This window comes from Lissotriton helveticus, chromosome 5_1 (assembly GCF_964261635.1).
Source record: "Lissotriton helveticus chromosome 5_1, aLisHel1.1, whole genome shotgun sequence".
Classification (NCBI taxonomy): domain Eukaryota; kingdom Metazoa; phylum Chordata; class Amphibia; order Caudata; family Salamandridae; genus Lissotriton; species Lissotriton helveticus.
In genome coordinates, this window is record NC_136065.1 from 53,792,497 (window position 1) to 53,816,962 (window position 24,466).

A 24,466-nucleotide genomic window follows, 5' to 3' on the forward strand; every position below is an offset into this window, starting at 1 on the left:
GGGCAGGTTTTTAACACGGTGCTTCTTACTGCGGATTCCACTGGAAAATGTTTTACCGAGACCTTGTAAAAGCACCAGATGCCCATCGCAGCTTCGTAGTGCTATAGTTTATAGATTACAAAGACCTTGTTGTGGTTTAGGATGGATACATACAGCATGAGCTCTTGTGATTAACGTGTCCTGCTGGGCCTACCCACAGCAATAGGATATGGCCTAACGGCTAAAGCGGTGGGCCGGGTTATAGTTTCGGTAAACCCCCTCAACATCCTGTGGTCTTGAATGGCGTGTTTTTATAACTTTCTCGTAAAAGCCCTAATTCTGAGGCTTTATGATTTACTATGTACAAATCTCTTCACTCTTATGAAAGATCGCTTTTACCATGTACGGCCAGTAAGTGCTGCTTCTAGGCGCTGCCATATACTTTATCTGGGACAGGCCAGGGTGTCTCTTCTCCCCCACCACAGGACCCTACTCCTAATCTCTCGTTCCACTCTGCCTCGGGCTGCAGTGCATTGTGGGTTTATCTACCCCCACTGCTTCCTCCCAAACTGCCTATTTAACATTAAAATGCCACAACAATGGGCAGTGAACAAACCTCGCTGAACAAATGCATTCAGCAGCAGTAAAAGAAAAGGTCTGGTGCCAGCCGCGACGAGGTGGGGGCATGGGGCTCGCGGAAGGGGACACAGGGATTTGAAGTCTGGAGCTAAAGGGATCGGAAAGAAGGGACGACTGCGCGTTTGTTTAGTGTACACAGTAAATCAATGTTGTCTCAGAAGCTACAGAGGAGAGGCGGGCAAGGCTGAAGATTGAAGTTTAGGATAGAGGTGCATTGAGAGCGATCTGGTGCCTGTCAAGTCATAGTGTAATGGACAGCGTTGGGTGCGAGGGCAGCGCTCAGTGTGGTCTCAGTACTGGAACATCGGAAGCTGCTTCTGAGCACTACTGAGGCTCCATGGCAGTGTTATGCTAACGTCCTCAGGATCGGTTTGTGGAATAGTATGCCCACCTCTAGATCGATTCAGAAAAGGGGGTGGTGATGAACAGAGTGTCTGAATTAAGCAGACCACTCTTACCCAGTCCAAAGATCAGGGCTTGATCCATCACCGTTATTTATCTCACTGCCCCATCCCAGCTCAGAACCTGGCTATATGCAAATTAGTCTGTCCCTGGCCCAGTGCATCATGGGAACAGGGCAGACCAAACTACCAAGCCAATTCTTCACCAGAAAGGAGACAAGCTACCGGGGACCGGTTTCTGGCATTTCAGCCTCTTCGGCCCGGCTTGCTTGAATCCTGATGGAGCAGTGAGAAAGGGACTCATGTCTGAGTATACCCTGCCACACCTATAGTGGCCAAAAACGATTCAGAAAAGGGGGTGGTGATGAACAGAGTGTCTGAATTAAGCAGACCACTCTTACCCAGTCCAAAGATCAGGGCTTGATCCATCACCGTTATTTATCTCACTGCCCCATCCCAGCTCAGAACCTGGCTATATGCAAATTAGTCTGTCCCTGGCCCAGTGCATCATGGGAACAGGGCAGACCAAACTACCAAGCCAATTCTTCACCAGAAAGGAGACAAGCTACCGGGGACCGGTTTCTGGCATTTCAGCCTCTTCGGCCCGGCTTGCTTGAATCCTGATGGAGCAGTGAGAAAGGGACTCATGTCTGAGTATACCCTGCCACACCTATAGTGGCCAAAAACGATTCAGAAAAGGGGGTGGTGATGAACAGAGTGTCTGAATTAAGCAGACCACTCTTACCCAGTCCAAAGATCAGGGCTTGATCCATCACCGTTATTTATCTCACTGCCCCATCCCAGCTCAGAACCTGGCTATATGCAAATTAGTCTGTCCCTGGCCCAGTGCATCATGGGAACAGGGCAGACCAAACTACCAAGCCAATTCTTCACCAGAAAGGAGACAAGCTACCGGGGACCGGTTTCTGGCATTTCAGCCTCTTCGGCCCGGCTTGCTTGAATCCTGATGGAGCAGTGAGAAAGGGACTCATGTCTGAGTATACCCTGCCACACCTATAGTGGCCAAAAACGATTCAGAAAAGGGGGTGGTGATGAACAGAGTGTCTGAATTAAGCAGACCACTCTTACCCAGTCCAAAGATCAGGGCTTGATCCATCACCGTTATTTATCTCACTGCCCCATCCCAGCTCAGAACCTGGCTATATGCAAATTAGTCTGTCCCTGGCCCAGTGCATCATGGGAACAGGGCAGACCAAACTACCAAGCCAATTCTTCACCAGAAAGGAGACAAGCTACCGGGGACCGGTTTCTGGCATTTCAGCCTCTTCGGCCCGGCTTGCTTGAATCCTGATGGAGCAGTGAGAAAGGGACTCATGTCTGAGTATACCCTGCCACACCTATAGTGGCCAAAAACGATTCAGAAAAGGGGGTGGTGATGAACAGAGTGTCTGAATTAAGCAGACCACTCTTACCCAGTCCAAAGATCAGGGCTTGATCCATCACCGTTATTTATCTCACTGCCCCATCCCAGCTCAGAACCTGGCTATATGCAAATTAGTCTGTCCCTGGCCCAGTGCATCATGGGAACAGGGCAGACCAAACTACCAAGCCAATTCTTCACCAGAAAGGAGACAAGCTACCGGGGACCGGTTTCTGGCATTTCAGCCTCTTCGGCCCGGCTTGCTTGAATCCTGATGGAGCAGTGAGAAAGGGACTCATGTCTGAGTATACCCTGCCACACCTATAGTGGCCAAAAACGATTCAGAAAAGGGGGTGGTGATGAACAGAGTGTCTGAATTAAGCAGACCACTCTTACCCAGTCCAAAGATCAGGGCTTGATCCATCACCGTTATTTATCTCACTGCCCCATCCCAGCTCAGAACCTGGCTATATGCAAATTAGTCTGTCCCTGGCCCAGTGCATCATGGGAACAGGGCAGACCAAACTACCAAGCCAATTCTTCACCAGAAAGGAGACAAGCTACCGGGGACCGGTTTCTGGCATTTCAGCCTCTTCGGCCCGGCTTGCTTGAATCCTGATGGAGCAGTGAGAAAGGGACTCATGTCTGAGTATACCCTGCCACACCTATAGTGGCCAAAAACGATTCAGAAAAGGGGGTGGTGATGAACAGAGTGTCTGAATTAAGCAGACCACTCTTACCCAGTCCAAAGATCAGGGCTTGATCCATCACCGTTATTTATCTCACTGCCCCATCCCAGCTCAGAACCTGGCTATATGCAAATTAGTCTGTCCCTGGCCCAGTGCATCATGGGAACAGGGCAGACCAAACTACCAAGCCAATTCTTCACCAGAAAGGAGACAAGCTACCGGGGACCGGTTTCTGGCATTTCAGCCTCTTCGGCCCGGCTTGCTTGAATCCTGATGGAGCAGTGAGAAAGGGACTCATGTCTGAGTATACCCTGCCACACCTATAGTGGCCAAAAACGATTCAGAAAAGGGGGTGGTGATGAACAGAGTGTCTGAATTAAGCAGACCACTCTTACCCAGTCCAAAGATCAGGGCTTGATCCATCACCGTTATTTATCTCACTGCCCCATCCCAGCTCAGAACCTGGCTATATGCAAATTAGTCTGTCCCTGGCCCAGTGCATCATGGGAACAGGGCAGACCAAACTACCAAGCCAATTCTTCACCAGAAAGGAGACAAGCTACCGGGGACCGGTTTCTGGCATTTCAGCCTCTTCGGCCCGGCTTGCTTGAATCCTGATGGAGCAGTGAGAAAGGGACTCATGTCTGAGTATACCCTGCCACACCTATAGTGGCCAAAAACGATTCAGAAAAGGGGGTGGTGATGAACAGAGTGTCTGTCACCTCTAGATCGAGTCAACGCCTGAATAGCCGTAATGGCACAGAGCATTGAGCGGATCAAGCAAGGGGAAAAAAGATGCAAGAATCAGGGAAGGAAAGGAAGGGGACAGCAGGGAGGGAGATCTGTAAAGGAAAATATAACTCTTCTAGATGTGTAGAGACTTCTGGTAGAGTAGGAATTGTTGCGGTGTAACTAAGTATACCTCTAACAGTGCATCACAGGGGAAGAGTGTAACCATACACCTCTAGTATACCCCTGTAAAGTGGAAGAGGTAAATACAACAGTTAGCACCTATACACAATGAATTACACACTGCCACCTTTTGTATTATCCATTTCAATTAAAAAGAAACATGCGAAGACCCTTGGTAATTCAGTTCAATTACTAGCCCAAATAATGCCTCTTAGATGGGTTCAAGGGTATAATCCAAAGTATGAGAGGGTAAGTGATCACCGCAGTTCATGTGCGCCCTGCACACCCAAAACCCCTTCAGGGTAATCTCCGTTGGCCGACAATACCAACCGGGCCAATTCCAAAGTCACAAATGGTCACAAAACCTAATCACGGTAACAGCTGTTACCGAGTCGAACAGAACGAACACCAAACAAAGTACTCAGCGATCCCGCTGCATAGCGCTGTGGTGCCAGGTACCCTTACCGCACCAGACACTCCAAATACTCCACAACGCCTCGATAATCACTCTGGAAGAATTCCCGACACCGCCATCAGCCGCCGGCTGTCTTAAATGAGTACTCGTGTGATCACGTTGTAACGCGAAGGATCAGGGGAACGGTAGTTTTCGGCCCAGGGCGTGCCGGGAATCGTAGTTCCTTCGGATCGCGATCGTGACAGGCAGAGCGGTTTGGGGGTCTCTGTACTGAAAGAGCAGGAGGCGCACACTGTGGGAATGAGACGCATTACAGCTTTACTTTGTCAAACTTTAACAACAGAATAGCAGGCTTTGCAGGTCTGGATTCCTGCGCTTCAAACCTCGCTCAAATAATGCGAGACACATAACATTGTGTAGGTTGACCCAACCTGCTGGAAGAACTATTCAGAAGCGGAATTCTAATGATGACTGCTAACCTTTAACAAGCATTTCCAATGCAATATGTCTCGCATTTACGCAAGTTTGAGCTATTGACATTGCAAATAACAATGCCTTTTATTTTTGTTTTTCTTTTTTAAACCATAAAGGTATTCTCATTTACATGGCCAATAGCTTAAACTTGTTTTAAAAGGCATTGCCATTAACAATGCCAATAGCTCCAAAACTTGCAGTTGCGGAAACAAGTTATCCTGGCTGATGAGGGCTGAAAGCCCGAAACCGGTCCTTGGATGCTTGTTTCCAGTCCAGGGAGGTCCTGGCTTGGCAGTTCGGGCTGGACTGTTACCATGGGGCGCAGGGACAAGACTGATTTGCATATGGCTGGGTAAAAACTGGAATGGCATGGTGAGCAAGAAAACAATGGATTTAGGCCCAGATCTCTGTACTGGGGTGAATGTATGACATTGTTCTGCATTCTGTCCATCAATTGTTCTTTTTGCCCTTACCAAATGCTGTCATTATTGTACTGCCTTCAGCATCTGAATGCTTTCTACAGATACCTTTTTAGAACAATGTATTGCACTGAAAACTAATTAAACTGGTGAGTTGACTTCCTAGGCGATAAAACCCCTGGATAGCTTTTGGTATCTGTCATTAATATTCCATGCAGGGAACCTCTCCTTGGAAGATCTGTGAGTTCTACCAATGTTTGTTTGTGTACTGGTATTGCTCTAACGTGACCTTATTTAAAGGTTTTATGAAGCACTTTCCCACCCTTTCCCAGTGTGTCAAAGATTCCAAAGGTTGAAAAGAGTCTGTGGATTTGGTAACTGTCCTTATTCAAGTGCTATAATGCCTTGCGTTCCTGGTGTCTCCAGAATGGGTTGGTGATAAGCGTTCGAAGATAAGATTGTGACAGGTCTACCGTCTAACCCTTGTTTTTCTCCTCTCTTGGTTTACTCGTGCTTCGTCCCTGGATTCTATTGATGGGTAGTGGATCTCAACAGCTGGAGAGAGAAGATTGAGCGTGACACAACTTCTGCACAGCTGGCTGATGTCTCTGATGAGGAGGAAGAGGACGAGGCTGTTTTGGTGGAACACCAAACCGATGTGGCCATGGAGTTAGGAGCCGTCTGCGAAGAGCTGTACAAGGACGGCATATTAACAATAGGCTGCGTGGGTATGTGTATATGTCGATGTAGTTGCGTATGTGCAGTGGATGATCTTATAACGGTGTAGCATCCTGTTGGGTGATGCGTCCATCATGGATTGCATGCACTGAAAGCGTCTGGTCTGCGTGTGTTTCTCCTGATGAAGGGTTTAAAAACGAACACATATTAGTTGGAGACCAAAGCACCGACTGTGTACATCGGAGTTGCACTTAGGAAACCTGCTAAGGATGGAGGGTGAAAGTACGTAAATTCACGCTCTTGAAAAGAGTCTTATTTGAAACTGTTATTGAAATCATTAACGTCTGCTTAAGGCTCGTTATGGGAAATATCTTTTAGCACTCCCCGATTCCACCAAGCCCACAACACTTCTAGAGGGTAGGTGGAAATATTAGCGGTGGTTGATGTATGCTGGTCTTTGGTGGTAACATAACGTGTATTTGTACGCGCGCGCACATCCAGAAGGGTATCTGGTGCTGAATAACAGATGTTTATGGTTACCCAACTCAATGGTACTCATGTTATTGACCTCCGAAGGATGAAAGGCAGAGTGGGCTTGCCATGATTTTAACCTGTGACCATGAGGTCGAACATAGGCCCTATGGTGGACACATTAGTCCACGGAGCGGCCAGGGATGGTGAATGGCTGTGAAGATGTATCTCAACGTCTTGAACGGCCATCTCTTCTGAATGGGGCGCCAGTGGAGCCTCTTGAGGTGGGGGTGATGTGGGTCCGCTTTGGGAGGTCTAGGATGAGTGGCGGCTGAATTCTGTATGGTCTTCAGTCTCTTGAGGAAATGCAAGGCGATTCCTACGTAGAGTGCGTGGCCGTAGTCCAGTCGGCTGGTGACAAGAGCTTGGGTGATGGTCTGTCTGGTGTCGATGGGGAGCCATTTGAAGATCTTACAGGATATGCGTAGGGTGAGGAAGCAGGCGGATGAGACTGTTAATCTGTCTTTTCAGGGTGAGCTTGCTGTCCAGGATGATGCCAAGGTTGTGGGCGTGGTTTGTCGGAGTGGGTGAGGGTCCTAGTTTGGGAGGCCACCAGGAGTCATTCCACTGGGTCATGTTGTTCCGAAGATCAGCTTTTCTGCCTTATATTTGTTGAGTTTTAGGAAGTTGTGTCTCATGCATTTGGCAATGCTCATCATGCACCTGTGGACGTTGGTCAGCGCGTTGGAGCGGGTCGCCTGATAGCGAGAGGATGAGCTGGGTGTCGGCGTAGGACGTGATGTTTTAGTCCTTGTGCTCGGATGATGTTGGCCAAGGGATTCCTGTGAGTGTTGAATAGAGTAGGGCTGAGGGCCGAACCTTGAGGGATTCAACATGTTCCAAGGTGGAGGGAGGTAGGCAGATTCTGTGGGTTCTTTCAGTGATGGAGGTTTTCCATTTGAGGGCGTCTCTTTGGATTAAAATGAGGTGAAGCCATTTGAGGAGTATATAGTGGGATCCCTTATCGAATGCTGCTGAGAGGTTGAGAATGATCAGGGCTGCTGATTTTCCCTAGGCAAGGAGAAATCGGATGTCGTCTGTGACTGCAATCAAGGTGGTTTCAATGCTGTAGTTGTTGCGGAATCCAAATTGAGAGGTATTTAGAAGAATGTTGTCCGCAGGTGGTGTCTGAGTTGGCGGGTGATGCCCTTTCAGAGGACTTGGGTGGGATGGGGTGGTAGTTTGTGAGTTTGTTGGGTTCGGCAAATGTTTTTTTGAACAGGTGTTAAAAATGTAATTCCTGGTTGGTTGCGGTATGCACCCAGGCCAGACAGGAAGTGACACTTTAGCCATGGTAGGCTGGTACACACTAAAAGATGGCCCGTGCTCACCCTCTGGTAGCGTGGCATAGAGCAGTCAGGCTGGTACACACTAAAAGATGGCCCGTGCTCACCCTCTGGTAGCGTGGCACAGAGCAGTCAGGCTGGTACACACTAAAAGATGGCCTGGGCTCACCCTCTGGTAGCGTGGCACAGAGCAGTCAGGCTGGTACATACTAAAAGATGGCCTGGGCTCACCCTTTGGTAGCGTGGCACAGAGCAGTCAGGCTGGTACACACTAAAAGATGGCCCGTGCTCACCCTCTGGTAGCGTGGCACAGAGCAGTCAGGCTGGTACACACTAAAAGATGGCCCGTGCTCACCCTCTAGTAGCGTGGCACAGAGCAGTCAGGCTGGTACACACTAAAAGATGGCCCGTGCTCACCCTCTGGTAGCGTGGCACAGAGCAGTCAGGCTGTTACACACTAAAAGATGGCCTGTGCTCACCCTCTGGTAGCGTGGGACAGAGCAGTCCGGCTAGCCTAAAGAGGCAATGTATAAAGTATTTGTGCAACACACACACTCACACATTAACACAATGAATACACCAGAAAAAGACTCCACACAGGTTTAGAAAAATAGGTTATTATATTCTGAGCACAAGACCAAAAGAACAAACATCCAATGTGTAGAACTTGATATTGAGGTTACTTCTGGTCGTGCTGGACTGAGGCAAAATCAAAGTTTGGGCAACCTCGAGGGAGTGCAGGCTGACTACAGGACTGAACGGGTCCTGGTGAACAAAGGTGCTTTTCTGGTCGCAACAGCGAGATGCGGCGGTCGATATGTCAGTAGAGACGTTGGTGGAAGTCCATTCGTTGAGGGATGCGTGTATGATTTACATGCTTTGATGGCGATGTGTTTGTTTCCAAAGACCAGCGTTGAAGCTGCTGGGATACTGTCATTGCACCGGGTTTCTCCACGCAGTCAAGGGATACGTTGATCTCCGTAGACTGCTGAGGCGGCAGTGTCGTGATTTCGGCAGTGCATTGATCGGAGCACCAATTTCTCCACCCTGTTGAAGGGATGCAAGGATTCGCTTGTGGTGGTGGTAAAGCGCCTGTCGATGCGGCGGTCTCGGTGGTGCTGCTCGGGCCCCAAGTGAGATCTACTGATTGCTGCTCCTGCAACAGAGTCCATGCGTCCGTTCTGCTTCCAGCAGACAGGAGATGCGTTGATTTAGCAATGCTAGTATCTGGGCACACTTCCAAGGAACCAGGCACAAGAGCAGGGGTAGAGACTTTGATTTACTGGAGTCTCGAATAACTGGAGACAAGTCCTTGGAGATCACTTGGAGTGAAGGCAGAGTCCATATCTCCTTCAGCAGGCAGGCGGCAGCAAGCAGCAGGGCAACAAAACAAAGCCAGATCAGCAGCACAGTTAAGTCCTTTTAGCAGCACAGCAGTTCTTCTGGCAAAGCTTTAGTTGCAAGTCCAGAAGTGTCTGATTTTAGGGGGTCAGAGATCCAGTACTTCTACGCAAAGTGCCTTTGAAGTGGGGGTGATTTCACAGCTCCCCCTTTCTTCCCAATGAATCAGCCCTTTGTGTGGGGTTTGGACACTACCTATTCGAGTGAAGTGCTAGCCCCTCCCCTCCGTCCTGCCCAGGCAAGGCCATCAGATTGCAGATGTATGTAGGTGGGTGCTCCGGCACACCGGTCCTGTCTGTGTTTGTGGCCGCCAAGAGCGAATACATAACATGTAGCAGTCACCCAGCTGAGACGTGTGTTGGAGACAGGCTGTCAGGCACATATCGTTATGTGCCATCTCGTTCTTCACATGACCGGTGTAGAGGAGGAAGAAATTGATATTCCACAAAATCATGAATGAGATTTTCATCTGCATGTAAAGGAAGACAGACGCCCTATATCAAGAAGACACAAGAGTCGAACTGTAACCTCTTGGTTCTGATAGGAGAATAACCACAAGAAGAGGTAGAGACCGGTTCAAATAGACCAGCTCCACTGGATGATTTATCCATCTGTCACGTGGTAATGAAGAGCTGCAGATAGGGGAATCATGCTTCCTCTTAGAGACGCTACACTAGTAAACTAATGTAGAGCCACGACCTCCTGATGCTTCAGAGAGTCTTGCCAAGGGGAAAGAAAGAGGCACTTAAAGGTATCCGCCCCATACCAGGCACAAACACAGTGTGAAAAAGAATTCTAGATAGACCAAAGTGCGCTCAGAACAGGACTCCCGTATCGTCACAACAGGACAGTTAAGGACTACCAAGAGGGTAGAAAGTTGGAGAGTTGATACAAACTCCAGTGCACTCCTCAAGATACGGGGATGTACAGTGGGAGGAACAGAGGACGAAATACAAAAGATCATCCAACGTCTCCCTGGATAATTCCAAAAAAGAATAACTGCAGAGGGTAAAACCATCGCAGACCCATGCGTCAAACCACCTTTGGGTAAAACCATCGCAGACCCATGCCTCAAACCACCTTTGGGTAAAACCATCACAGACCCATGCCTCAAGCCACCTTTGGGTAAAACCATCACAGACCCATGCCTCAAACCACCTTTGGGTAAAACCACGACGGACCCATGCCTCAAACCACCTTTGGAGTCCGCAGAAAAGAGCAGTACACGTCTGTCGGCAAGCATTTCACTAAGTAAGCATGCATGGATGAGAAGTTTTAGGTCTAAGCCAAAGGTATAAACACCAATAATTAACAACTCCTTTAGCAACATCAATGAGGCATTAGAGAAGACAAAGGTAACAGACACCGGAGTTACTAACAAAAGCAACTTACACTCGCTGGAAGGGAGATGGGAACAATAGACCCTTCTTCACGCAAACAGTCAGTACAGTTACAAGGCACCTTTTAAGCTGCCCTCGCAGTGCAAGCAAGCCACTCTTTTCGAGGCAGATTGAGAGGAAGACGTCCGTCCACCAGAGGAAACGCATGGACAGAGTGGCTTCATTAGGTTTCCTCCTCAACCTATGACGACAGTTAGGGGCGGATGTCAAAATTTCCCTTAACATTGGAGAGAATCGGTATTAAATATTGTCAAACATGAATATTGTATGGCGCCAAGACCTTGCACACCGAAGAGACAAAACTTCAAAGTGACTCGCGCACAAAGGAAGCCCAAGGGCATTTAGAGAAAAGAGCCCTAGAAACGCTCGGTTACGAAACGCTACAGAAGAGGCTGAGGAGACCGCTCGGACAAGACAAGGGGAAGTGTGGTGATCTAGTGCTTCTTATGAGCCAGGATCAAAGAGAGCTCAAATGATGTAAAACGAAAGCATCTTGAAAGAACTCTTCTCTGTGCTACAACAGATGCATCACACACAGGCTGTGGTGTCACAAGAGAGACTTGGAGAGAAGGAATCAGGAGAACACCGAAAACATTATACAGCACATAAATCACGTTAATCGAACCATCCAGCTGTTTGTGTTTTTCTAAAAAGCTAAACTCCAGCAGAAAGGGCTCTAGGACAGACTATGATGCAGACATTCAAGCACGAAAAGAAGCACAAGTGGGACATTCTGGTAATTACTTTGCATCCATCACACAGACTTCTGTAGAAGGGACACAGCTATGTAGGCACGCAGCCGTGAATCCATTAGGGGTGCATGCTGCATAAGCGCCTGGACACTTTCCTAGAACAGTAGTTTTGCAGCTTGGAGCTCTTCTAGATTCACATCCTACACCTCTCATTCCTGGTGAAGGGGACAGAAGGGAAGAAAAAGATGTCCGACTATGTGTGTTCACATTTGATGCTCTCCTAAAAGGGTCTAGCCAAGGGTTATTGCAGTGCAGCTTATGCTCCATATATATATATGTATTGATATTTTATATTTTAATACTAACTGCAAGACATCTACACTAATGGTTTATCTCTGGGGCAACCAACACAAGTGTCTTCCATGTACCACTTGACCAGTTTACGGCCTTCAACACAGTGTAATAACAATCCACCGTTCACGGGCTGTCGGCATCAACAAACACTTCTCACAATAAACCAGTCTGGCCTGCTGCGGTGGTAACTTCTCATAATAAACATACCAGGCCTAACATTTCCCTTGAAACAATCATGCCCATAACTTCCATCATTGTCGTATCACCACAACCATCCGAGGTCTTCTATAACTGGCAGGCATCCGGCACCCAGCCATAAAATCATAAAAACATACCTAGTACAGTTGTCTAAACAGTACCCCACCCCCTGAAAGGACATAATTAGAAGTGTCACCTTGTAAACCATCAACTCTAGGTGATTGTCAGGCAAAGTAACTAACGCAAGAGCCCTTGCGTACTACGGTAATCTATGAAATCCAACGTAACAAAATATCCATCTACAGACTTTAATTCACTTATTGACAATCCACTCTTAGCGGCTTATTGGCTTTAGTATATGCTTTCCACAAAACATAAGTCAGGCCTACTGCCTTTGTCTTCAATTGCAATAACGAACAGATCACACCTCTTGCATCTGACATATGTTCCCCGTGAACCAATCAGAGCAGTGTCCTTTATCATTGGCTTGTCACCGTAACCAACACACCCGACTGAATTCTGCCGAAGATTTCCCTCAAGGCCGCCCTGAAGCGTGAAGTGAGATAAGAAATGTACACAAAATTACAGTTGTTAAAACAATATTCATCCCCTCCTGAGAGGTCTAACCAGGATTGTCGTAGAGCAGATCTTCTACTCGCAGGGCTTATCGGAGAAAGAAGCACAACACTACAAGCCGGGGCTACTACAGTAATCTATGTAAATCTGTGTAACACAAGACCCGTTGACAAGCTTCATAATGTAATAACATGGAAGGACAACGGGCTTTGACACAATGTAATAACAATACACGCTGATAGGACAACGGGTTTTAACACAGTGTAATAACAATACACTCTGAAAGGACTACCGGCTTTAACATATGATCTTCACAATAAATAGGTCAGAACTACTGTATCTTAAATTTTCTTAATAGAAAGTTTGCACCTATGACCTCGGACATAACCTGTTCCTATGAACCAATCAAGGCTATCGCTTTTATCACTGGCTTGACGCCATCCCTAACTCAAGCCTACTGGATACCACATAAGATTCCTCTCGAGGCAACTCTCAGTATACAGTCTTAGAATTACACGTATGTACCTAGTTGTAGTTGGTAAAACAATATTCAGCCCTTTCTAAAGCGGCATAGAAAGGATTCTCAAAGTGCAGATCTTCCACCACGAAGGTATGGGACTGGGTAACCAAAACCAACCCGTCACTACTACCCTAATCGTGAGATTCTATGCAGCTAAATACCAGTCTACTAGCTTTACTAATGGTAATCCGCTTTTAAAGGAAAGGGGCATTAACATGGTTTCCACAACAGGTAAGACTGGCCTTCTGCCTTTGTAACATTTAATAATAAACAGATGAGGCCTTAAACCCGACCAGTGACTTGTCTCCAAAACTAACTCCGTGCTGCTGTATTGGGCATAAGCTTTCACACAGGGGAGAAAGTGAAATACAGGTACTTGGCTTTTAGTGAAACAGCGCTTCTGCCCAATCAAAATATGTACTCGAGACATTCAACATTTGCGCCAGAGTCCAGCTCGGTGGCGCTTCATGAAGCTCATTTTGTGCAGATCACATGATCTGGGGACGGCTGTGCTCTCAAGTCAAACCTGAAAGCTTTCACTAAATCTAGATTTCCAGACCCAACCATTAGATGGTGGAGTAGTGCAAAGCTTGTGAAATTAAAGTCCTTGTGGTGAATTATTACAAGTAACTAACCAGGTCCATCAAAGCGCAGATGAGGCAAGAGCCTATGTTGTATGAACTAAAGACCGAGGAGACCCCTTCTCAGAGAGGAAGCAGAGAGGAAGCAGAGGTCCCTGCTCGCAGAGGTGTTTGGATCATGGGAAAGGGATTTGTAAGTGATTTTGAGATGCTCTGAAGACCGAGGTGCTTATGAGGCGATGAGTCCTAGCCGGGCAGAGGGTCTGTGTGAGCAGCCCCTTGACTGCAGTCTTTGGGGATGTCAGCCACCCACCAGATGCTTCTGCAGCTCTCTGTCCATCGCACTACAAATGACCCCTGAGAAGTCTTGGGGGGCTTTTTAAGGAGTTGAAGTAGGGTGGGCCAGTAGTAACCGCTCAGTGTTTGCTCCACTTATCTGATTTGCTTCTATTTGAACCCTTCTTGCCATTTCAACCTCTCCATTTCTCACCTGCAGGTTTTCCAAATGTGGGCAAGTCCTCTCTGATCAATGGGCTGGTGGGCAGGAAGGTGGTGAGCGTGTCTCGCACCCCCGGACACACCAAATACTTCCAGACTTACTTCTTGACGCCCACAGTCAAGCTGTGCGACTGCCCTGGACTCATCTTCCCCTCCCTAGTGGATCGACAGCAGCAGGTACTGAGGAGGGGAGCACTGAGGGAGACCCAAGCAGAGGGAGGGGGTGAGGGGCATTAGGTGAGAGCCCGAGGGGAGGGGGCGAAGGGGCATTAATCTGAGAATACAAGGGGAGGTCTGAGGGGCCTTAAGATAAGAGCTTAAGGGGATGAGGCTGAAGGGCATTAAGCTGGGAGCCTGAGGGCAGGGGGCTGAGGGGCATTAGGTGAGAGCCAGAGGGGAGGGGCTAAGGGGCATTAACTGAGAGCCCGAGGGGAGAGATGGGGCTGAGGGGCATTAATCTGAGAACACAAGGGGAGCTCTGAGGGGCATTAAGATAAGAGCTTAAGGGGATGAGGCTGAAGGGCATTAAGCTGAGTGCCCATGGGGAGAGGATGGGGCTGAGCGGCGTTCAGCTGAGAGCATGACGGGCACTAAGCTGAGAATCCAAGGGGAGGAGGCTGAGGGGTATTAAGCTGAGAGCAGGAGGGGACTGAGGGGCATTAAGCCGAGAACGCGAGGGGAGGGGGATGAGGGGCACTAAGCTGAGGGCCCATGGGGAAGGAGCTGAGTGACATTAAGCTGACAACCAGAGGGGAGAGAAGGAGGTTGAGTACATTAACCGAGAGCCCGAGGGGAGGGGAGGGGGTGAAGGGGCATTAACTGAGAGCCAGAGGGGAGGTGGCTGAGGGCTAATCTAAAAATGCAGTAGAGTATACTTGTTTTTACAGCACCATCAATAGGTGAGCGAAGAGCTTTACATTTCTTGCTTTTAGCATCATAACTAATAAAAAATCCTGTAGATGGTCGCCACCTGGATAATATGGAATTCACAACCTTTAGGCCGGAGAAGCACCGGCTAAATGACACAGTTGGGAATACCCTTTCTTTGATGTTACAAAAAGCGCAAAAGGAGACGTGTTTGCATTGTAGTTCCTGCGCTTAACGCAGGAACTAAGAATGGACTAAAAAGTCAATAGCATTCTTCATTAACTCCGAAGATTGTAAAAATGCTGTCAGCATACCATACAGCAAGTTACAAAGATATCTTACATGGAAGCTCTTCAGCTCAGGTATTGAGTTTGACACAACTTTTTCACATACGCTGCTGAACCACTGCAAATACAAACAATATCATTCCAATCTTTGTTGACATTTGTAAGAAGTTTTTGCAGCAGCATTCCAAGTGACACTGCGTTCCATTTTTCCCAAATGTTTGGTGTCTTGTTTTTACCACTATCACAGATGCTTGGTGACAGCACTCTTTTCACACATACCCATCACTACACCTTACATTGACTTTTAAAATCTGGGGTGTTAGACAGTTCACCTTCTGTCAATACTGACGTGCTAGAAAAGGGGCTGATGTATCAAATGGTTTCACCCACTCTGTCTGTAGGTGTGATGGGACATATTGGGAAAGATTCTTATGAAACCAGCCATTTCACCTATCAGTGAAAGAATCAAACGTAGCCAAAATATCAAATGTCAAATAGGATTTTGATATTTCCTGGTTCTCCTCAGTTTATAAAATATTTTAAATAAGACCTAAAACATACTTTTACACCCTTTATCTTTAGACCAGAGACCATCAAACTGAAAAAAGCAAAAGGAAGAAGAAACAATATTTTAGTTGCAACATCCCTAAATAATAAAACTCAAGCAGGATAATGGCAGCCCAGTCTTTCTTACCCTTACCTTGTATAACAAAGTTACATTGTATTGGCCCCTTCAGGAAGAAATAAACGTTACTCTTTCACTCTTTGTCCTTTCTTTGAATGGCATTTAGTTTGTGGTTGTGCAGGTTTTTTCTCAGTCTTTGTGTTTACAATGGTTTGGGTATTTCCCTTTCGGTGGGGTTTTATCAGCTATTATAGGTTTAAACAGAAAACAAGATAGTTTACTCGTAGACCTCTGCTGAATGGATGCATGAGTCCAAAGTCCAAAAAAGCCACAAAAAGAATTGAAGGGGTGATTTAGTAGGCCAAAGTCCGGTAGGCAGGGCTTACTGGAGTCTTGGAAGTTGCCTTAGTTCCCTTTAATTCTTGCAGGGGAGCGGTATAACTGCAGGTCAGCACGAACTGCAGGGATATCAAACTAGATACCTGTACCTAGGAAACTCTGGCCACGGCTAAGACTTTACCATGGCGCAAGGTTGAGGTTACTGATTGGACCAAAAATCTTTGCCATATTCATATTGGAACTGAGCTCTGGGAATAGGGACCAACTATGTCTTTAAACAAAGTCTTTCTGGAACAGCAAGTACTGCAATCCAAGCGACCACACAACTATTGAGTGGTAATATGAGACCCCCATGGTTTCTGTTGGAGAGGATGAGGGCAAAGAGCAGGCCGGGGAGTGAAGTTGTGAGACGTCCACGGTTCCTCTTGGAAAGGATGAGGCAACGATCAGGCCAAGGAAGTGAAGGTGTGAGACCCCCACGGTTCCTCTTGGAAAGGATGTGGCAATGATCAGGCCAAGGAAGTGAAGGTGTGAGACCCCCACGGTTCCTCTTGGAGAGGAAGAGGATGAGCAGGCAGGGCTAGTATGGGCTCACCACAATTCATCCCAGGATTCATCGCGTCCGCTCGGTGTCCCTGATAACCTTCAATCTGTGGTCTTTGTTCTTAGTGTCTCCTCCTGGCCGGTGGGTGGTAGGAGTCTCCAGGTTCTGGGGTTCTTTCTTCTCCCTGTGGAGTCTCTGTTGCCGGGATCTTGTCATGGTATTCTGATGCTCAGGGACAGGTTCTAACTTTGCAGCACTCACCAATCATTCGTCAACAGTAGTGATGTGGTGAGTATGAAAAGCACACACAGGATGTCCAGGAATCCAGACAAAACTCCTTTTGACTTAATAAACTTGAGTCCTAATAATAGAAAAGGAAGCATTGGGTGCTCGTTGATGGTGGGTTGTAACCGGGGTGTTGGCACGGGGCACTGGCACAGTCTTCATGTGGTGATGAGAGACCCTCTGACAGTGGATAGTACTGAGGAGCCGACTTCTCTAGGACCCGCTAACAATAGATAGGACTGAGGATCAGAATTGTCTGGGACCCGTAACAGTGCATAGGACTGAGGAGTGGAGTTATCCGATAGACATCTAGCCGCAGATTCCTTAATTTGTGAATTCTCCCCAGGCATCAGACTGGATCCGGAAACTTTTCTCAGCAGTACCTCTGCTTGCCGGGGTGGCGATGCCGCATGGTTCAGCGCTCAACGGAACCTTAAAAGTCCCTTCTGACATGCCGACGTTAGTTTCATCTTTTTCCACGCTGTACGGGGATCTGAAGTAGCCTATCTCTAGCCGTTTTCGGCCTGCTGTTTCTTGTCTGAGACAATGTGCTAAAATCTTTATGAAAAACTGAGCCCAAGATGTTTGGTTCTGAGACCTAGCTTGTGACAAGGCTCACGGCCAATGTGGTCAGGTGCAGCCCAAAGAAAAAGAGACCTTTCTTTCTTGAGTCCCCTCAGTCACCGGGGTTGCCCCACGGTGACATGCTTAATCATTGGGGAAATCCCAGTTCTCTAAGAACTGGGGCGTTCTACGACTTGCCAACTACGTAGGAGCACTTTTATTTGTGAAGCACTATGTGTGGTGCGAAGTGTGGTGGAGTGGGTGTAGGTGATTTAAAAATACCGTGCTAGTGGGCCTAAACAATTTTATTCTTGCTCCTAGGTTGGTATGGTTTAAAAATGGGGTAGAACACTGTATGCCAGCCTATAATGGAGATGGAATCAGTGTTTTGGTCTACATGTTGGCGCCATCTTGGGTAGGGGAAGGATCGCGGTCTAGATGATCGTCAATCCCACCCTCCTCCCGCCCCTTACAGTGGATATAAACACCAGACACGCCCGTCCGCGCAGCGGGCGGGCGCAGCGGGCGCGCGAAAGGCGCACCAAAGGCAAGCCCGTCTGCGCCCGTCCGCGACCGGACGGGACCAGGGGCCACCCCCCCTGTGCAGCGTGGACCTGAGGGCAGTCAACCGATACGGTATGATACAGCCACATTAAAAAGTCTTATGTGGCCCATTAGTGATGCCTGCCGGCATTCCATTCATCCTAATTCCACCACGGGAATCTGTTCCCACTGTAAATTTACACTTTCTAGTCAGGAGGGTCAACTCCACCCTGCTAAAACCTACAAAATGTTTCTTTTAAATTGCCGCTCATTAACCAAACATGCCCTGCAAATGTCCCTTCTGTTAGAGGAGAATGATCCTGATGTAATGTTTTTAACAGAGACATGGTTGAAAGATGCCTCTGACATGGATATTACCTCTATTTTACAAATGGGATACACGTTGCAAAGGCAAGATAGACCAGAAGGCAGAGGAGGTGGCTTAGCCATTCTTTTAAAAAACCACTACCTCTGTAGGACTTCATCGGCCGCTATATCTAATTGTGAAAGTATGTTCTTTACTTTGGACTTTTCACCCACTGTCTCATTCTCTGGTGCCCTTATTTACCGTCCCCCCAACCAAATAGGTGAATTTATTGACTCACTCCAATCTAAGATAGCCGACTTAGTGGTTAGTAGACCCTATTTCTCGATATTAGGGGACATAAATATTCATTTAGATGACCCTAACAACTCTACGGCCAGGGCATTTCTGGACAATCTGGCAGCTCTTCAGATCATACAGAAGGGCTTTGAACCCACTCATGAAAAGGGCCATCTCCTTGATGGGATACTTAGCAATGACCATAGACTGGAAGTAGGGAGTCCGCTGCCTCTTACATGGACAGACCACTATCTAATACCTATACAGTGGACACCAGCTATGCCATTTCAGCCCTCGCCCCGTACTATCCTACAAGGGAGGGACTGGTCCAAAATTTCCTCTGATCAATGGGCCAACTTGCTCTCCTCTGCTCCCCCTCCAAATGAGACAGACCCTGCATTGCAATATGAGAACTACAACAACTGGCTGTGTACAGCCCTGGACTCTATTGCACCTATCAAAGCCCTCAGAGGAAAGACTAAATCCAAGGATTCGCCTTGGTATACTCCCCAACTTAAAGAACTAAAGAGAGTGTGCAGGAAACTTGAAAGAAATTGGAGGATCTCCCATAGCAATATAGACAAAACCACGCATCTTGAAGCTATCAAACAATACAAAGCAGAAATTAGATGCACTAAAACATCATATTTTGAGGAAAAAATTAAAATCGCCTCCAACTCTTCTAGAGAAATTTTTCGGATAGCTAAATTTCTGATGGATACCCCTTTGACCCCTCCTGACCCTAGTAAAGCTCAGGCTCGCTGTGATAGTCAAGCTGAATACTTTCACAGCAAAATACAGAAAATTGCCTCTGCTTTTGAACCACCTAACTTATGTCAGGACATAGGAACCAACTCACCTAACACCAGCACTCCAAAATTAGAAGAGTTTCCACTGTTGGATACTAACTCACTTGGGGTCATGTCAAAAATAAAATCCGGATCTCCTGCGGATCCTGCTCCCCCCTGCCAATTAATAACAATTGAAAATACCATCAAACCAGTTAGCCTCAATATTTTAAATGCTTCCATTACCACAGGCCTAGTGCCCACAGCGTGGAAATGTGCCCAAGTTAAGGCTTTACTGAAAAAGCCCACCCTAGACTCTGAGGACATGGCTAACTACCGGCCTATTTCTCTCCTTCCGTGGGTCAGTAAACTTTTAGAAAGACATATTAACACGTCTATCACCCAATTTTTAGAAGATTATCATCTTCTCCATGACTCCCAAGCCGGCTTTCGTCCCAAATTGGGAACTGAGGCGGCTCTTTTGGCGGTAACTGAATTGGCCAGGAAACAAATGGATCAAGGCGGCACTACAGCAATCATGCTGCTCGACCTTAGTGCCGCTTTCGACACTGTCAACACCAGCATTCTCCTTCACCGCCTCTATAAAATGGGAATCTCAGGGAAGGCCATGGACTGGCTCCAGTCTTTTCTGGAGAACCGCTCATTTAAGGTTGTCGAGGGCACTACCCATTCAAAATGCTGGCCCTTGGATCAAGGTGTGCCCCAGGGCTCTGCCTTGAGCCCAACACTTTTTAATATTTATATGCAGCCTTTGGCTGATATAGTGCATTCGTTCGGCCTTAACATAGTGACATACGCCGATGATACGCAATTAGTCGTATCTATGAATCAGGCGGACTCCTCTTCCTCAAACTTAAGCAACTGTCTAGTAGCGGTTGCTCAGTGGATGGCTATCTCGCATTTAAAATTAAATGGCGAGAAAACGGAGCTCCTGATGTTAGGCAATTCAGCCATTCCCAGCCCTCTCACGGATTGGCCCCTGTGTATGGGGCCCCCGCCACAACCCAAGCCCCATATAAAGAGCCTAGGCATTTGGCTGGACACTAACCTTAACTTCCTGCAGCAAGCTACTACCCTGTCCGCCATATGCTTTGGGCTCATGCGTATGCTGAGAAAGGTGTTACCACTTCTCCCTTTCGAAGCCCGCAGAATAATGGTGCAATCCATTATTCTGTCCCGCCTGGACTACGGGAACTCCCTATACTTAGGGGCTCCTACCTCCACAATAAGGAAGCTGCAGGTGACTCAAAATGCTGCAGCCCGCCTTCTATTAGGCCTCAACAAACGGCAATCAGGTACCATGGCCCTGAGGAAACTGCACTGGCTTCCTATAAAAGCCAGAGTATTGTTTAAATCCCTGTGTTTCATGCACAAAGCCATGCGGAAGACCGCCCCCACTATGATCTGCTCTCTAGCGGAACCCTACCTCCCTCACAGATCTCTGCGTTCAAGCACTGCCTTTCTAGCTACTGTCAATAAGATCCGACGTACTAGATGGGGTGGACGCTCCTTTTCCTGGAATGCTGCTAGGGAATGGAATTCTTTGCCCACTCTCCTTCGCAGTGAACCGAACCTTTTAAAATTTCGGAAGAATCTGAAAACTTATCTGTTCATCTAATTCTCCTCCTCCCTCTTTAGTATGACGGTACTTAGCGCTACGAGGCCTCCGGGTTGTTTGCGCTTTATAAAACCCGGTTAATAATAATAATGTTTCAAGCTTCCCCTAGCTTTTCTTCAGGACCACACAGGGACCAGCCCTGTGTATGCCACTCCTGTTATAATCCTAAATAGGAAAAAAACAATATTTAAAGGATAGATGGACGCTGCTACTAATAAAAGCATGCGTGAAAATACCTACGATTTCTATTCTTCGCAGTGTATTTGTAAAAGTGCCAATTAGCACTTCATGGTCTCTGGGTGGGGCGGTGTCTCCCTTCGAAAAACTGTTCGGACTGGGGGACGCCGCGTCAGAACACCTACTCTGCTTCCCCGTCGGACCGCATCTTTTTCCACGCTGTACGCGGATCTGAAGTAGCCTATCTCTAGCCGTTTTCGGCCTGCTGTTTCTTGTCTAAGACAATCTGCTAAAATCTTTATGCCCTCTGGGTTTAAATCTTGTGCGTCCTGTGCTCGCCATATGTCGAGTATGGACCCACATCCTATCTGTATGTGGAGCTTGGGTGAGCGTCACAACGCTGAAAAGTGTGACTCCTGCCAGTAGGTGAAACTGGAGGCCTTGCAGGAGCGGCGCATGAAACTTCTGATGGTGCGTCTGGTGTGGACCTCTACCTCCTCGCGGCATCGATCGTCCTCCCGATCCAGGGGTTGTTCCTGTGAGCCCCGCTCTTCAGTGGTCAATGGCAGGTGTCCCAGTCTCAGACTACTGCTCATGGTAAGCGGTCAACTGCAGCGCTGCTAGTCTCAGACTACTGCTCATGGTAAGTGTTGTTGTAAGAAATCGAAGTCCCGGGCCTCTGTGACTTATTTTACTCACGGGGTCTGTCATTCTCTTACTTCTCCGGCGCCACTCCCGCCCTTTTCTGGAGCCGGGAAGACCTGGAATCCGATGCAATAGAACTATCAGGCTCTTCATCTTGTCTTTGCACCCTCATCTCCCTCTGATCGTAGGTGCAGTAACTGCGCCATCGCCGACGGGTTTGCCCTCTGTGGCAGTTCCAGTCTCTGGCACACAGACGTCGGTGCATGGTCTTTCAGGACCACCACCAGGGACGTTTGTCATCTCTGACGTGATGTCGGTTGCCTCACCGGTGCTGATTTCCACGGCCCTGGAAGTCTCCAAGCCGGAGTCGGTTCATGAACGCATGATGCGCTTTGTGGAGTCGACTTCGCATCAGCTTCTTACATCGGAGTCGACATCCACCAATGTTTTCTCCCTTCAAAGGCGTATGTTGGTACGGTGCCAGGACGGCGCCGTCTGACTCCGGATACGGAGGAATTTTCGATGCCGATGCTGATGGTTTCTATGAGGGTTCTCAAGACCAATTGGGGAAAGAATGTGAGAATACCCCCTTGGAGCAGCAAATACTTGTGGCTCCTCCTATGTTGGACAGCTGGATTGCTGAGCTGGATGAAGCCAGCGGGCTAGATTCACTCCCTGCTTCATCTGTTATCGCCTCCTGAGCTTGCCTCGGAAGCCAGATGGTCATCAGGCAAGTGAACTGCTCATCAGGTGTTGGGTGGACTCCACCAATTCCATTGGTCGAGCCATGGCGTCCGCTGTGGCATTGCGCCACCATGCCTGGCTTTGGGCATCTGGGTTTTTAGACGCTGTCCAGCCAGTCTTGCTTGAATTGCCGTTTGATGGGGTCCATCTTTTTAGAGCCCAAGCAGATACGGCCTTATGTAGATTTCGGGCTAGTCGAGGAGGGCCAGACCTGTAGCTTACCCCTTTCCGATTCTTACTTGTTGTTGCAACGCCATATAAGCGCTGTGGCGTTGGTCGCCAGATCATTGTGTTACTGATCCTTGGTTCTAGTTTGTGACCATGTCGAAGGCCCTACTCCACTGGACGGTGGGTTCCTTGGATGCCTCCGTTACATAAATCCCTTATCAAGCAATTTCCTTTGGCATTGTGTGATATTGCCCCTTTTTATTGCGTTCCTTGTTCAGTTACTTGGTCGCATCCCCTTTTTTTCCCCCCTTGGGGTTTCTATCACATATCCATGGTGCGCAGTCTTTGCTCTACACTCTATTGGAGTTGTCTCCTTCTGTCCGTCGATTGTGTCAAAGGCGGCATGTTTTTTCTGCAAAGGAATTTTTACGCATTACCAACGTTGTATCATTTACTTCCCCTGGTTGCTGTATCCACCTTGTGGATTTCGTCGCACACGCTTGTGTTGCGCTACGCCATCTCTCTTAGCTGTAGGTAAGATGGGCGACTTTCACAGAACCTTGTTTTCCCGAAGCTTGTGTTTTGGAAGCGCCGCCTTGTGGTCATGGGCCTGTAGTGTGGCTGGCCCCTCCCATGCACGGCATCAAATCCCACCACCGGTAGCAGAGTGTCAGGGGGTTGTCTCTCCAACCTCGGGGGTACACAGCTCCCCTAGCCGGGGACTTGACTTCCTCTGATGTTGGGGAATATCCGGGATCCCCAGGTATTGACCGTCCCCACTCCAGCAGACGCTCAGCGGGGTCGGTCGCGTTGGTGTTTTGATTGTAGAACTGATAGTTTTTCCTGTTTTCCCTCCCGCCCAACCCCACGGCTATTCCGTGACCTACCTTTTCTCCCACACGTTATTGTGGGACCGGTTGTTCTTGCCTCTTGGCCGTTGTGAGGGGGGCTCCCCTTGCCTTACGGCTTTTGATCGATCCTTGTATGAACTTCTGTTCTATATGTACTTTCAATTTCATGGTTGCCCTTCTTATTGGGATTTCCCTCTCCTCTGTCTTGAGGGAGTCTTTCTTTTGGGTATTGTTTGGTGATGGAGGAATATGCTGACATAATTCCTGTTGTCTCGGTCTAAATATTGGTAAGTGCTTTGGACAAGCGCATTCTTTCGTGTTTTTCCCCTTGGTAAGTACATGCCTGTGGACATTCTTCCAGCACGCATTGTTGCCTTGCACTCCGGCCTATTCTGTTCACGAAGGATCTACCTCTCCCCCCAATCCCCCCTGTCTCTTTCAATGATTGGCAGTCGGGGTGTTGTCAATGTGCCTTGAGCGTTGCCTCTGCGGCATGCATCACCTGAATAGGTGTACTACTTAGCCAGTGTCTAGTGTTTCATAGGCTTTCAGCCACGTCATGTCCATCCGTTCTGTTTTAAAAATAAAAAATTAACCTACTAAGCAAGTAAGTAGGAGAATGGGGAGGAGGATAGAGAATAAAACGTTCTCCATGTTCGTAGTCTTCTTTGTTTGATGTCTGTCTCGTTGTTCAAGGGCCTTACCATACTCGAGTTAAGGGGGTTAGTGTATGGTGGGCCTCCTCCTATTGATCTTATCCGGGAAGGAGCCT

General features: G+C 48.0%; 1 protein-coding gene across 1 annotated transcript in view; it reads left to right on the plus strand.

Annotated features, from left to right (window-relative positions):
* The window catches only part of GNL1 (G protein nucleolar 1 (putative)), a 176,334-nt gene that overhangs the window by 109,093 nt on the left and 42,775 nt on the right, over nucleotides 1-24,466 (plus strand). The window contains exons 8-9 of the mRNA XM_078641705.1: nucleotides 5,852-6,037; nucleotides 14,023-14,201. Coding sequence (XP_078497831.1) covers nucleotides 5,852-6,037; nucleotides 14,023-14,201 — 365 coding nt within the window. The remainder of the gene's footprint in view (nucleotides 1-5,851; nucleotides 6,038-14,022; nucleotides 14,202-24,466) is intronic.